The sequence below is a fragment of the Gekko japonicus genome, unplaced genomic scaffold (genome assembly GCF_001447785.1).
Source record: "Gekko japonicus isolate JY-2015 unplaced genomic scaffold, Gekko_japonicus_V1.1 scaffold275, whole genome shotgun sequence".
NCBI lineage: Eukaryota > Metazoa > Chordata > Lepidosauria > Squamata > Gekkonidae > Gekko > Gekko japonicus.
In genome coordinates, this window is record NW_015170895.1 from 452,869 (window position 1) to 465,273 (window position 12,405).

The following is a 12,405-nucleotide window of genomic DNA, read 5'->3' on the forward strand; positions in this document are numbered from 1 at the left end:
TCGGAGGGGAGCTTCGCTCGAGCTGCGGATCCGGAGAGCGTCGCCATGCGGAAGCCGGGAGGGGTGGTGGGGGAGGAGGAAAAGGATGCCCCCCCGCCCTCCCCCAAAAAACCACCAACGAATATAATTACAGCAGACCAAAGGGGGGAAAAAAAGGAAATACACAGCCAGGGTACCAGACAGACGGTGTCCCTCTCCCTATTAAAACGTTCCGGCTATTTACATTTCCCACAAGTCTCACGGAGAGATCAAAAAAACCACAACGCTTGTCTCCGCTGAAGGCAAGTCTCCCGATCACAGGCGTGAGAACCGGAAAAGTGAAAAAATCCAGGGCGGCGGGGGGGGGGGGGGGGCGCGGACACGGGGGCTCATCACGCAAGAGCCCAGAGACCCTTGGGGAAATCGCCGCGACTCCCAAGGGATCCAAATCCACAGAATGACTCCAAGAGCACGACGGGAAACCCACACGCAGGTGACGCAACTCCACGGGGCGCATGCCGGGAATTCCTGGCGCTCCCCACCTCTCCTTCTGCTGGCGCCCACCGGAGGTCCGCCTTCCTCTCTTGCCAGGCCTCTCGGAGAGTGACGGCTGCGCGGAAGCCCTGCCCCCAGGTCAGTAGATCACCTCGTAGACGGTGGCCTTCTTGTCCCCCGAGCCCGTGACGATGTATTTGTCATCGGCCGAGATGTCGCAGCTTAAGACTGAGGAAGATTCTTTCGACTGGAGGGGGGGGGGAGAAAAAGGAACGCTCGAGTTTTACGCTTCTTTCCCATCTTCGACAGCAGTGAATTGTTCTTCTCTGCTTCTTACAGTGATATATAGACACAGCAGGCCTTATCAGGCGCCATTTTAACTCTGCGAAGCGCCAGATACGGCAGACAGAGCCAATAAATAACACATCCTGAACGGCAGCCTCCTGTTGACGTGGCGATGGGTCCCGGGGGGGCCCTCCATCCACACAACTCCTCCCCACCAGCTGTAGGGCTCACCTGGAGAGCCAGGTGTCCTGAACCTCATTTACCACCACCCCCAAGCCAGCAAGGGAGGGGGGACCTCCTCTGCCTGCCTCTCCCCAGGAGAGATTTCCCTCCATCTCCCCCCCCTCTCCTGCTTCAAGCTCGGTAGGAGAAGAGAGAAGAGATCGGATGTATACCCCATGGCCCTTCGCTACCCAATGGAGTCTCAGAGCGGCTCACAATCTCCATTCCCTTCCCCATCCCACAACGGACACCCCGCGAGGTCGGTGGGGCGGAGAGAGCTCTCCCGAGAACCGCTTGTGATAGAACAGCTCCAGATGAACTTGTGACTGACCCAAGGTCACACCAGCTGGCTGCACATGGAGGAGTGGAGAACCAAACCCGGTCCCTCCCAGATTAGAGTCCGCGCTTCCTAACCATGACACCAAACTGGCTCTGGTAAACAATCTGCTTGTTCCAGAGGTGCAAAGATGTTGAGAGCGAGGCACTTTGCACATGCTTGCCAGCATGCTCTCCAGTGCCATCGTGTCCCCTTGCCCAGATGGAGCCCACCCCCATCGCTGCCTTGGCTGAGGGCTTCCTCAAGGCAGCTTGCCGGGGGTGGATGGGGGGCGCTTCCTCCAAACCCACCACCCTGTGCCGCCTCAAAGCCTGGGGGGAGTCCAGTCCCCCCCCCCCCCCCCCCGCTCGGGACAGGCGCTTACCTGGAATATGCTCGCTCCGTAAGGAGTCCTCCAGGCATTGAGGAGGTTGTCTTTGCCGGTGCTCACAAACCACTTCCCTGCAGGAACAAAGCCCAGAGTCAGAGGTCAAGCGAGGCAGCAACCAAGAGTGCCAGCCAGCTGCGAGCAGAACCGGGACATCGGCAGATACTGGTCCCGCAAGACTTTTTTTTTAAGATGGTGCATGTGTGTGTCCTCCAGTCACAGGCTGTTGGGTATTACAAGTTAAAAACACTTCAGTGTATCTGGGGTTAAATGTTTGTTTGTGCTGCTCACAGGAAGTCACATGTTCTTCATGTAACCAATGTTAGTTTAGATGCTGGAAGCAAGGGAATTTTCTCCATGATCTAGGAGTTTGATTGGAACTAAGGTGTCAAAGTGTTTTAGCATTTTATAGCTCCTCTTCCCGCCTTTGTTTGGAGTTCTCAAGAAGAAGAAAGAAGAGCAGCCATTACTCTCTCTTCTAGTCTTGTCTTTGTAGTGCAAGGATGTAGCCGATTTAGCTCCGTTGTTATTTTCATCCCAGTTACCCTTCCCTATGCTAGAATGTAGTAAAAACTTTCTATTTTAATCACATGCGGAGTCTCAGTCTGAATTACTTTACTCAGACTCTGCTGGGCTATTTTATCTCTGCTAAATACCAGGTTTTTTTTCTATATCTCACTATCGAAAGACCCAACACAGGCTGACTTATGGCGACCCCGCAGGCGGTTCCCCTGGCCTGCCTCCGCGCCACGACCCTGGTATTCCTGGGAGGTCTCCCTTCCAAGCTGCAACCGGGGGCCGACCCTGCTTAGCTTCCGAGATCCGATGAGGTCGGGCTGGGCTGGCCAGGTCAGGGTTTTTAAATGATCGCGACTGGAAGAAACCCAGCCTCATACATCACTTAACCTCAGTAAATGTAAGGAGGAGGAGGAGGAGGAGGAGGAGGAGATGGGATTTGTACCCCGCCCTTCACTCAGAGTCTCAGAGCGGCTTACAATCTCCTTTCCCTTCCCCTCCCCACAACAGGCACCCTGGGAGGCAGGCGGGGCTGAGAGAGCTCTTTCCAGAACGGCCCCTGAGAGAACAGCTCTGACAGAACTGTGGCCTGCCCGAGGTCATCCAGCAGGTGCAAAGTGGAGGAGTGGGGAATCAAACCCGGTTCTCCTAGATCAGAGTCCGCACACTTCACCACGACACCAAACTACAATGGAAGCATTGTAATGGCAGGTCTCCATTCCCTTTGGAGGCGTGCTCTGCCGCTCTCTGCTCCGTGTGACTTCCCCACCCCTCAAGGCTGCACCAAGGAGCATGAGCCGCTTCAGTAGCTGCTTCAGTCCACCGGCCCATTGCATCTCTCAAGAGGCAGTCCCGACTCACAGCTCGGTTCCCCAAGACCCCCTGAACTGGGGGCCAGCCCGGGGGCCCTTCAGGGTGGAAAGCATCGATCTGACTGCAGAGCTACAGACCCTCTTCCAAGGAGGAGGAAAGGGCGCCGCCTGGGGCGCGGGTCTACTCACCGCAATACGCGAACTTCAGAGAGAGGACGCAGCTCTCGTGAAGGTGGAGCTGGTACTTGTCGGGCTTGGTGTGGTGCAGGACTTCCACGTTGCTGCTCTCCATGCCGACGGCCAGCCACTCCCCGGTTGGGCAGTACCCCAGAGAGAAGATCTATGGGGAGGAGGAGGAGAAGATTGGATTTATACCCCACCCTTCACTACCCAAGGGAGTCTCAGAGGGGCTTACAAACTCCTTTCCCTTCACCTCCCCACAACAGACACCCTGGGAGGTCGGTGGGGCGGAGAGAGCTCTGACAGAAACTGCTCTTTTTTCAAGAACAGCTCTTATCAGAACTAGGTCTTGCCCAAGGTCATCCAGCCAGGTGCAAGTGGAGGAGTGGGGAATCAAACCCGGTTCTCCCAGATTAGAGTCCGTGCACTTAACCACGACACCAAACTGGCAAAGGGTTGAACGTGGCCTCTTCTGTGTGCAATGCAGGTCGTCTCCCACTCAGCCATGGCCCTGCACCAGCAACAACCCCCCCCCCATTTGATTTTATGGATGACCCTCAAACGGGGGTGGGCTGACCCGGCTGCGGGGGTTCCCAGCACAGTCAGAGCTACGCTGGGAGACAGATCCCCGGGCGTGCACCAGTGTTCCCTCTAAGCCGAGTTAGTGTGAGATAGCTCACAGTTTTTTAGCTTCCAGGTCACACATTTTTGTCTTAGCTCAAGAAGGGCCAGAGTTGGCTCCAGAGCCAACTAATTTATGCTGTAGCCAAATGGCTCGCTCACAAAGTAGAATTTTTGCGCACAAGACTCCACAGCTTAGAGGGATCGTTGGCCTGCACTTTTCTCAGGCTCAGCAACTGCTCCTCATGTCGGAGGCCAATGTTCGATGTGGTTTTCGCCTCCCCTCAACGCCTGCGCTCCAAATACTCTTTGCCAGCGCGGGGTCCTTGCAGCGTTGGGCACAGAAACACCCGGTCAAAGCCAGCAGCATCAAAAGCAGGGCACGGCATTCCAGGACCTGAGGGCACCGTGTGCCCTGCGGCTTCTCCCAGCAGTCTGTTTTCTAGCTAGGATATTGGGCACAGTCGGATAGAGAAGAGGCACCTCCTCGGCCTTCTGTCACTGCCACAAAAAGATCCCACAATCCCTCTCTCCAGAGCAGCTCATGGGACGCCCCATTGTGCCTGTTGATAATGCCCAGCGTCTTCAGGTGAGGCTCCGGTAGATATCCAAGGACCGCCTCCGCGACGATGCCTCCGGGGTCCAGCATTTCTGCGTGAAGCTTCCGCAGAGAATCATGCAGAGCTACTGTCCCGGCTAGCGAACATCAGCAGCTTTGCAGCCAAAGCCGTCCTGCTGCAAAGCGCTTTTTTCAGGAGGGCCTCGATCCGGCAAGGGGAGATGAAAACGCAACGGACGCGGAGGCACTTCCGAGGCTTACCTGGGAGGTGAAGTCGTGCTGCTGCAGCTGCCGCCCTTCCCGGAGGTCCCAGGAGCGCACCGTGTTATCCAGGCCGCCCGTCCACAGCTTGGTGCCGTCGTGCGAGATGTCGATGCAGCTGGCCCCGTCGGTGTGGCCCTGGAATTGCCTGGAAGCAGAACTGGGTGTTAGTTTCCACCTCTGCCGATCTGAAAGACCCTCTTTTCTCTTGCTCTGTCTCCATGGCAGGGGGCACGGGAGAAGTGACATTTATTTATTTTATTTTTATTAAATTTAATTCATACCCCCACCCTCCCTGCGAGCAGGCTCAGGGCGGTTTACATTATCTGCACGTAGGTACCAACAAAGTTCACATAAAGTCATTTAAAACAGTTCAAATACAATTACGATACAGATACAAATAAAATCATAAAATCCTAAAGTGCTGGCGGTAGATCATACATTACTTGACGTGGCGTGCAAAAGAATGCATACAAATAGACAGTTTCCCCACTCGGTGCTGTCCCTAAATCGCACGGTGGCTAACACCAAATATCAAAACTAGGGCCAGGATCTAAAGCCATGGTTGTTGGTGGTAGTTGTTTGGGCGGCTCCTTAGTTGAAAGCCGCGTTGCCTCTAAGCTGAGTTAGTGTGAGCTAGCTCACACATTTTTGTCTGAGCTCAGGAAGGATGGGGCTTCAGAGCAGACTAATTTATGCAGCAGCCAAATCACCTGCTCACAACTTTAATGCCAGTAGCTCACAAAGTAGAATTTTTGCTCATAGGACTCCACAGCTTAGAGGGAGCCTTGGTTGAAAGCCTGGCGGAAGAGCTCCGTCTTGCAGGCCCTGCGGAACTGTAAAAGATCCTGATCTCTTCCGGGAGCTCGTTCCACCAGTATGGAGCGCCGCCACTGAAAATTTCAGACGACCCCAAACTTGCAGGGTCGGAGACTGCGAGGGAAAGCAGGGCTGGAAGGGAAGTTTGGGGTTGAGGGGCATCTGCTGCCTCCTGCAGCCCAGCGCAAACCAAAGGTGACCTGGAGGGGGGAGGGGAGGGGGAACCAGCCACCTCCCTCCCGCTACTGTGGGCCCATTTCCACATCTTTTTGCCCAATGGGTCCTTCCACATGTCCTTGTGTGCCCGCTGCAGTCTGCAGCCCGCCATCCTAAAAACTTCGGGTGGCCTGCCTGGCACTGACAGAGCCGAGGCCTTTTCTCCTGTGGCCCCAGCAGCTCTGTGGCTCCCTGAAGACAGGAGAGGGGACCCCTCCTTGGAGACCTTCGGGATGTGCTATTTGCTGGGGATCTGAACTGGGCAGACACCTTTCGAGGGGGGGGGGGGGAAGAGATTTGGGGCTTGCTATATTATCTTTGGTTTTCACTGAAAACGTTTATAAATAATTTAATCAATTGATAAGCCTCGGCCCACCAAGGCTGGCAAGAAACCGCGCCAACCAAACCGCCTTCTCCCTCCCGCTTCGAAACCCCCCCGTCAGCAATCTGTCCCCCCCACCCTTTCTGGCCGACCCCCCAAAAGGTTGAATCGTTTGAGGGTACTTTAGCATGGAGAAGCGACGGCTGAGGGGTGACATGATCGAGGTTTACAAGATTATGCATGGGATAGAGCAGGTAGGGAAGTACTTTTCTCCCTTTCTCACAATACAAGAACTCCTGGGCACTCCATGAAATTGCTGAGCGATCCAGTTAGAACGGATAAAAGGAAGTCCTTCTTCACCCAAAGAGGGATTAACACATGGAATTCACTGCCACAGGAGGTGGTGACGGCTACAAGCATGGACGGCTTCAAGAGGGAATTAGATAAGCATATGGAGCAGAGGTCCATCAGCGGCCATTAGATAGGAACTCTTGGTCTGAAGCAAGTGATGCTCTGTATTCTTGGATGTTGGGGGGGTCAACAGTGGGAGGGCTTCTAGTGTCTTGGCCCCACTGGGTGGACCTCCTGGTGACCCCTGGTATTTCTGGCCCCTGTGTGACACAGAGTGTTGGACTGGATGGGCCACTGGCCTGATCCAACATTGGCTTCTCTTATGTTCTTATAGGAACTCTCGGTCTGGTGCAAGGGATGCTCTGTCTTGGTGCTTGGGGGGGCAACAGTGGGAGGGCTTCTAATGTCCTGGTCCCACTGCTGGACCCCCTGATGGTGTTTTTGCCCCCTGTGTGACCCAGAGTGTTGGACTGGATGGGCCACTGGCCTGATCCAACATGGGCTTCTCTTATGTCCTTATGTTAACTCGGAGGGTGCTCACCTGACCAGGGTCTGGTTGTGGAGGTCCCAGACGGCGATGTTCCCGTCGCTGCAGCAGGAGAAGCAGACCTTGGCGTCCGGACTGATGGCCAGGGCGTAGCAGGCGGGGGCGGAGGAGGTCAGCTCGGCCTTGATCCGCGGGGTGGGGGAGGCCAGGTCCCAGATGGTGAGCGTGCTGGCCTCCCCGCCCACAATCAGCGTGCGCCCGTCGGGGAGGAGCTTGCAGGAGCGGATGTAGTTGTCCCTGTTCTGGAGGAGGGGAGGGGAGAGACAGAAGCCATGAGGCTGACTGCAGCAGGGCCCTCCCGCCCACGTCTCTCCCTCGTGACACTGGAACGTCTCAGGAGGGAAGTGGAACTTCCCTGGAGCAAAAAGGGGCCAAGGGGTGCAGGCACCAGCGTTCCCTCTAAGCTGACTTAGTGTGAGCTACCTCACCGTTTTTTAGCCTCCGGCTCACACATTTTTGTCTCGGCTCAGGAAGAAGGGCTCCAGAGCAAACTAACTTACTCAGCGGCCCAATCGCTCGCTCACAACTTTAATGCCAGCAGCTCACAAAGTACAGTCTTTGCTCACAAGACTCCACAGCTTAGAGGGAGCATGGCTATTGACAATGGAAGGGAAACAGAACTTCCCTGTAGCAAAAGGGGCTCGGTGGGGGGGATGCAGGCACAGGCCGGTGGGGGGCACAGAGACAGGTCTCTTCCATTGTCAATAGAACCCTATTCGAAGGGCTGTCAGAGGCAAGAGGCTAGTGTTGTAGGCAACCGAGGTTCAACCCTTCATCAACGAGGGTACCGATTCCCCCACCCAACCAGTCTCCCAGGGTCAAAGACAAGGACAGCTCAGTTAATGCGTCATGAGAAAGTAAACGTGAGCAGAAGACCCAGACAAGCCGATTGCTAGACAAAATTAGCTGCTCTCCTGACAGGGCCGCCGCCCCCAAAGAGAGACCTGACCTGCGGACAGACAGGCTCCAGTTACAGCTCAGAAGAGACACCTCCAACCCCCAAGATCAGATGCTCACTAAAGAACCAAAGAAGGGAGAGCCGGTGTGGCGTAGTGGATAGTGTGGGAGACTAGGAGCCTGGGTGTCCTGAGGTCGAATCCCCAGTTCTACCACGGAATCTCGCTGGGCGACCTTGGGCCCGTCGCAAACTCTCCGCCTGGCCTCCCTCACAGGGTTGTTGTGAGAAAACGGAGGAGGCGACGGCAATGCTCTAAACAGCTTTGAGTCCCGACTGGAGAGAAAAGTTGCCCGCATAAATAAATAAAAAACCGACGCGCGTCTCCTCACCAAGCAATCCAGCTGGGAGACGGGGCTCTTGCTCCCCGGCTGGCTGATGTCCCAGATCTTCACGCAGCCCTTCCCGCCCGTGTAGACGTGGCGGGTCGGGTTGCTGATGGTGACGGCGCAGACCACCTCACCATGGCTCAGCGTGTTGATCTGGCGCGCGTGGCGTGGGATGCCGGGGCCGGCCAGGGCGTCGTGCGGGAAGGGGACCGGCTGCATCTGCCCGTCGGCGCTCACGTGAAACGAGTAAGCCCTGTGGAGGGGGGAGACGACAGAGAAAACTGTTAAGAGTGGAGGAGGCTGGCCAGGGACCGCTCCACCCCAAGCCTCCAGAGCGGCAGCTGCCGGCCTTGCCTGGCAACATCCCAGCTGCGGCTGCCTGCCTGGCCTGGCAACCGGTCTCCACCACAGGCACGTGCACCGCGAAGAGAGCTCTGAGCCACAAAGAAGCATTCACGAGGAAGGGCCACCACACACCCCCTTCCTTTCTTCAGGGCACACACAGCCTCACTCCTCCGGAAACCTCCACCCCTCTCTTTCCTGCCTCAGACACAAAGCCCTGCCAGCCCCCTCTCTCTCGCTTGCAGGGGTGCACTGAGCTGGGGAAAGAGCCCAGCCCCTCGGCTGCCTGGCTTCCACCTCCCTTCCAAGGAGGGGTGGGGAGAGAGGCAGTTTCAGCCAACTGCTGCATGCATGTGCAGCCTGCAAGGTTGGTGGTGTTGCTTTGCACACCCCCTTCCTTGCTTGGGAGGGGGGAGAGAGAGTCAACTCTGCCCAACTCTACCCTGGCCTGACCTGCTACCTCCCTGGACTTCTGGTTGCACCATCAATTTACAAAGGGCAGGACCTGTATAAATGTTGTTCCTGTTGGTCTTTTGGGGTTTCTGTGTGGCACTGTGGCATGCTTGCACTGTCACAGTGCCACTTGTTCTGGAGTGCGCCACTTGTTCTCATGGCAAACAAGCACCTCCCAAGACAGTTCACTTTCCCTGAGATTCTCTGGGAGAGTCTGACTGCTGGGTGCTGCCTGCTTGCCTGCCTTAAGTGCTGCTGGCTGGGTTTCCCCATTAGAAACAATGGAGGTGATGGGGGTAACCTGTTTGGGTGCCCATAGAATTGGGCCCATTGGTCCAATTGCTTTGGGACATGGGGGTTTATATGGGGAGAGGCTCCCGAAGCTACTCTGAAAATCTGGAGCCTCTCCCTCAAACCCCTTCCCTCCCAGAGCCACTAACAGCACTGTGGGAAAAATGTAATTTTTGTTCCCACCATAGAGAACAATGGAGGGGGCGGGGCAACCTGTTTGGGGGCCCCGTAGAATTGGACCCCCTGGTCCAATGTTCCTGAATCTGGGTGGGTATCTTGGGGAGAGGCTTCAACAGCTACCCTGCGAGTTTGGAGCCTCTCCCTCAAATCCCCCCTCCAGCCCCCAGAATATACCCTATGTTTTTGCCATTGACTTCAATGGCCTATAGGATATAATGGCGCTGAAATTGACATTCGGCTGGCCCAAAGACTCCCAGCTGGTACTGACGAAACTGACATGCAAGAGTCTTACTGCAGGCCGAAATTGATTCCTGTTGGTCTTTTAGGGTTTCTGTGTGGCACTGTGGCATGCTTGCACTGCCACAATGCCACTTGTTCTGGTGTGTGCCACTTGTTCTCATGGAAAACAAGCACCTCCCAAGACAGATCACTTTCCCTGAAAAAATTCGGCCAATTCGGATGGCCAACAGTGGGAGGGGCTTCTAGTGTCCTGGCCCCACTGCAGGACCTCCTGATTGCAGCTGGTGTTTTTGGCCACTGTGTGACTCAGAGTGTTGGACTGGATGGGCCACTGGCCTGATCCAACATTGGCTTCTCCTTTGTTCTTATGTCAATTCTGGTTTGGGAAACCGTCCCCTAGCCACACGAGCTCTGCTGCCGGTGCCGCTGGCTGCCTCTGGAGCCCCAAAGAGGAGTTTCACGCCCTCCAACTGCCTCCCCCCCTGTTGGGTATTACAAGTTAAATTACACTCAGTATATCTGGGGTTAAATGTTTGTTTGTGTTGCTCACAGGAAATCACATGTTTCCCATGTAACCAATGTTAGTTTAGGACTACAAGCCCGGGAAAATTCTCCCAGATCTAGGAGTTTTATTGGAAGTAAAGTGTCAAGGTGTTTTAGCATTTTATGGCTCCTCTTCCCGTCTTTGTTTGCTGTTCTCAAGGAGAAGGAAAGAGCAGCCATAAGCCTCTCTTCTAGTCTTGTCTTTGTAGTGTAAAGATGTAGGGAATTTAGCTCCGTTGTTATTTTCATCCCAGTTACCCTTCCCTATGCTCAAATGTAGTAAAAACTTTCTATTTTAAACACACATGGACTCTGGGTCTGAATTATTTTTCTCTGGCACTGCTAAGCTATTTTATCTCTGCTAAAAACCAATTTTTAAAACCCAACACCCCCCCCCCCTTTCCACAACACGACAGGTTCACAAAAGTGGAATTCTGTAGCTTCGGGGGTGGGGTGGGGGGGAAGGTCACAGAGAATGGCTTACGGCTTGCCGCCGGGAATCGACGCCAGGCTGGTGGGCAGGACTGGGGCCCTCATGGGAGGATGGGGGTCGAAGCCGACCTGGAACCGGATCACAAAAGGACACAAAAGTGAGTACACACTGAGAATGTCCCAAAGACACCGTGCCAAACAAAAACAACAACAAAAAGAAGAGAGCCCCCCTGGCTGCCCCACAAGAACCGCACTTGCCCAATAATCCAAACGGAGCAGCGGGCTCAGCTGAAACGCCTGTGCCGTTGCCGGGTTCCCAGCCATCGGAGGTGCAACTCGACAGCCTCCCGCAGAGGGAAACGGTGTAGGGTTTACGGAGGCTCTATTTACACCCTGACAGGACTTGACCTAATTTCCGCCTGCACCAGACCTCCCCTGCGCCATCTGGCTGATTTGGGCCCTGAATCGCAGCCAAACACATTAACCTCTCGCCTCCCCCCACCCCCCCTCCTTTTGTTCTCCTCAACTTCCACCCTGGTGAAGGTTTATTTTTATTATTTACTTTATCAGACTTCCAGCCCGCCCGCCCGCCCGCCCGGGCACCACAAGGCTCAGGGTGGGGTACAAGTCAAAAACAGTATTGCACATTAAAACAATTTAATGTAGTCATAATTAAAAACAAAACCAGGTGGTCCCCATCAGACACCAAATACCTAATTTACCCTCGTGAGGCTGTGCAGGTGGTGTGGCTTATAAAGCTGGTACACGGGGCAATAAACGGCAGAGGAGGGGGGGAGTTATCTGGGGAAGGACAAACTGGATGGGAAAACTTTGCTGCCTCAACCGTACGCCCGGCGGAACCAGGGGTCATTTTATGCAGGAGCGCACAGGAGCGGAGCTCCGGCAGTAAAGAGCTCAGGGGGTAGGCACATGCAACAAGCCCCACCCCCTGCTCCCAGCAGCCCTCAAGTACAAAACAGTCCAGTGGCACCTTTAAGACCAAGTTTTATTCAGGTACAAGCTCTCCCTCCTCTGCGAGGACAGATCTGCACGTTCCCCCCCCCCATAGCTAGCAATCCAAAAGAGTCCAGTGGAGCCTGAGCGGTGGGTGTTGCCTTCTGACACACTTCCGGGTGATGTCAGGGGGCGTGGCCTATGCAAATGAGTTATGCTAATGAGCTATGCTAATGAGCTCCTGCACCTCTTTTTCTACGAAATGACCCCTGGGTGGAACATTTCAGTTTCAGAGGCGTGCGGAACGGAGTCAGGCTCTGCAGGACCCGGATCTCATCTAGAAGAGCCCTAAAAGCTCTGGCCTGGGGGCTGAGGCGAGACAAGGAAGCGGTTGTACGTAAGAGCGCACTGGGGGGCACACAAAAGCGGATAACTACTGTGCGACTTTTCCATTGGTCCGACCAAGGAATGCATCGCCCTGCAAGGAAGAGGCACCACGGCAGGGGTCTCTCACCCCCACCCCTCTCCCCAGGCGCCTGCTTACAGACAGCTGGGTCCCAGGTCTCCCCCCCACACTCTTTGCTGAGCACGCACAGGACATCCACGTTGGGGGCAGTCAGTCAGGGGAAGAACTGGCTCACCCTGCCCTCCAGTTTTTAGGGCACAACTCCCCTGGGGACTCAGCATTTTCCAGACTGGGTGGGCAAACAGCACCCCTTCGAGCTCTGGTGGGAGACGGTCCTTACACAGGTGTCGAGGAAGCCCAAAATTCTCTTTTCAAAACAGGCCCCCCCCCC

The 12,405-nt window shown here is 55.3% G+C and overlaps 1 protein-coding gene across 2 annotated transcripts in view; it reads right to left on the reverse strand.

Annotated features, from left to right (window-relative positions):
- Positions 1–336: 336 nt before the first annotated feature.
- The window catches only part of TLE3 (transducin like enhancer of split 3), a 62,790-nt gene continuing 50,721 nt past the window's right edge, over positions 337–12,405 (reverse strand). For both annotated transcript variants that reach the window (XM_015418511.1, XM_015418510.1), the window contains exons 12-18: positions 10,707–10,783; positions 8,177–8,426; positions 6,884–7,131; positions 4,635–4,782; positions 3,203–3,353; positions 1,683–1,759; positions 337–721 (exon numbers count right to left, since the gene is read on the reverse strand). In XM_015418511.1, coding sequence (XP_015273997.1) covers positions 614–721; positions 1,683–1,759; positions 3,203–3,353; positions 4,635–4,782; positions 6,884–7,131; positions 8,177–8,426; positions 10,707–10,783 — 1,059 coding nt within the window. In that variant the 3' untranslated portion in view covers positions 337–613. The remainder of the gene's footprint in view (positions 722–1,682; positions 1,760–3,202; positions 3,354–4,634; positions 4,783–6,883; positions 7,132–8,176; positions 8,427–10,706; positions 10,784–12,405) is intronic.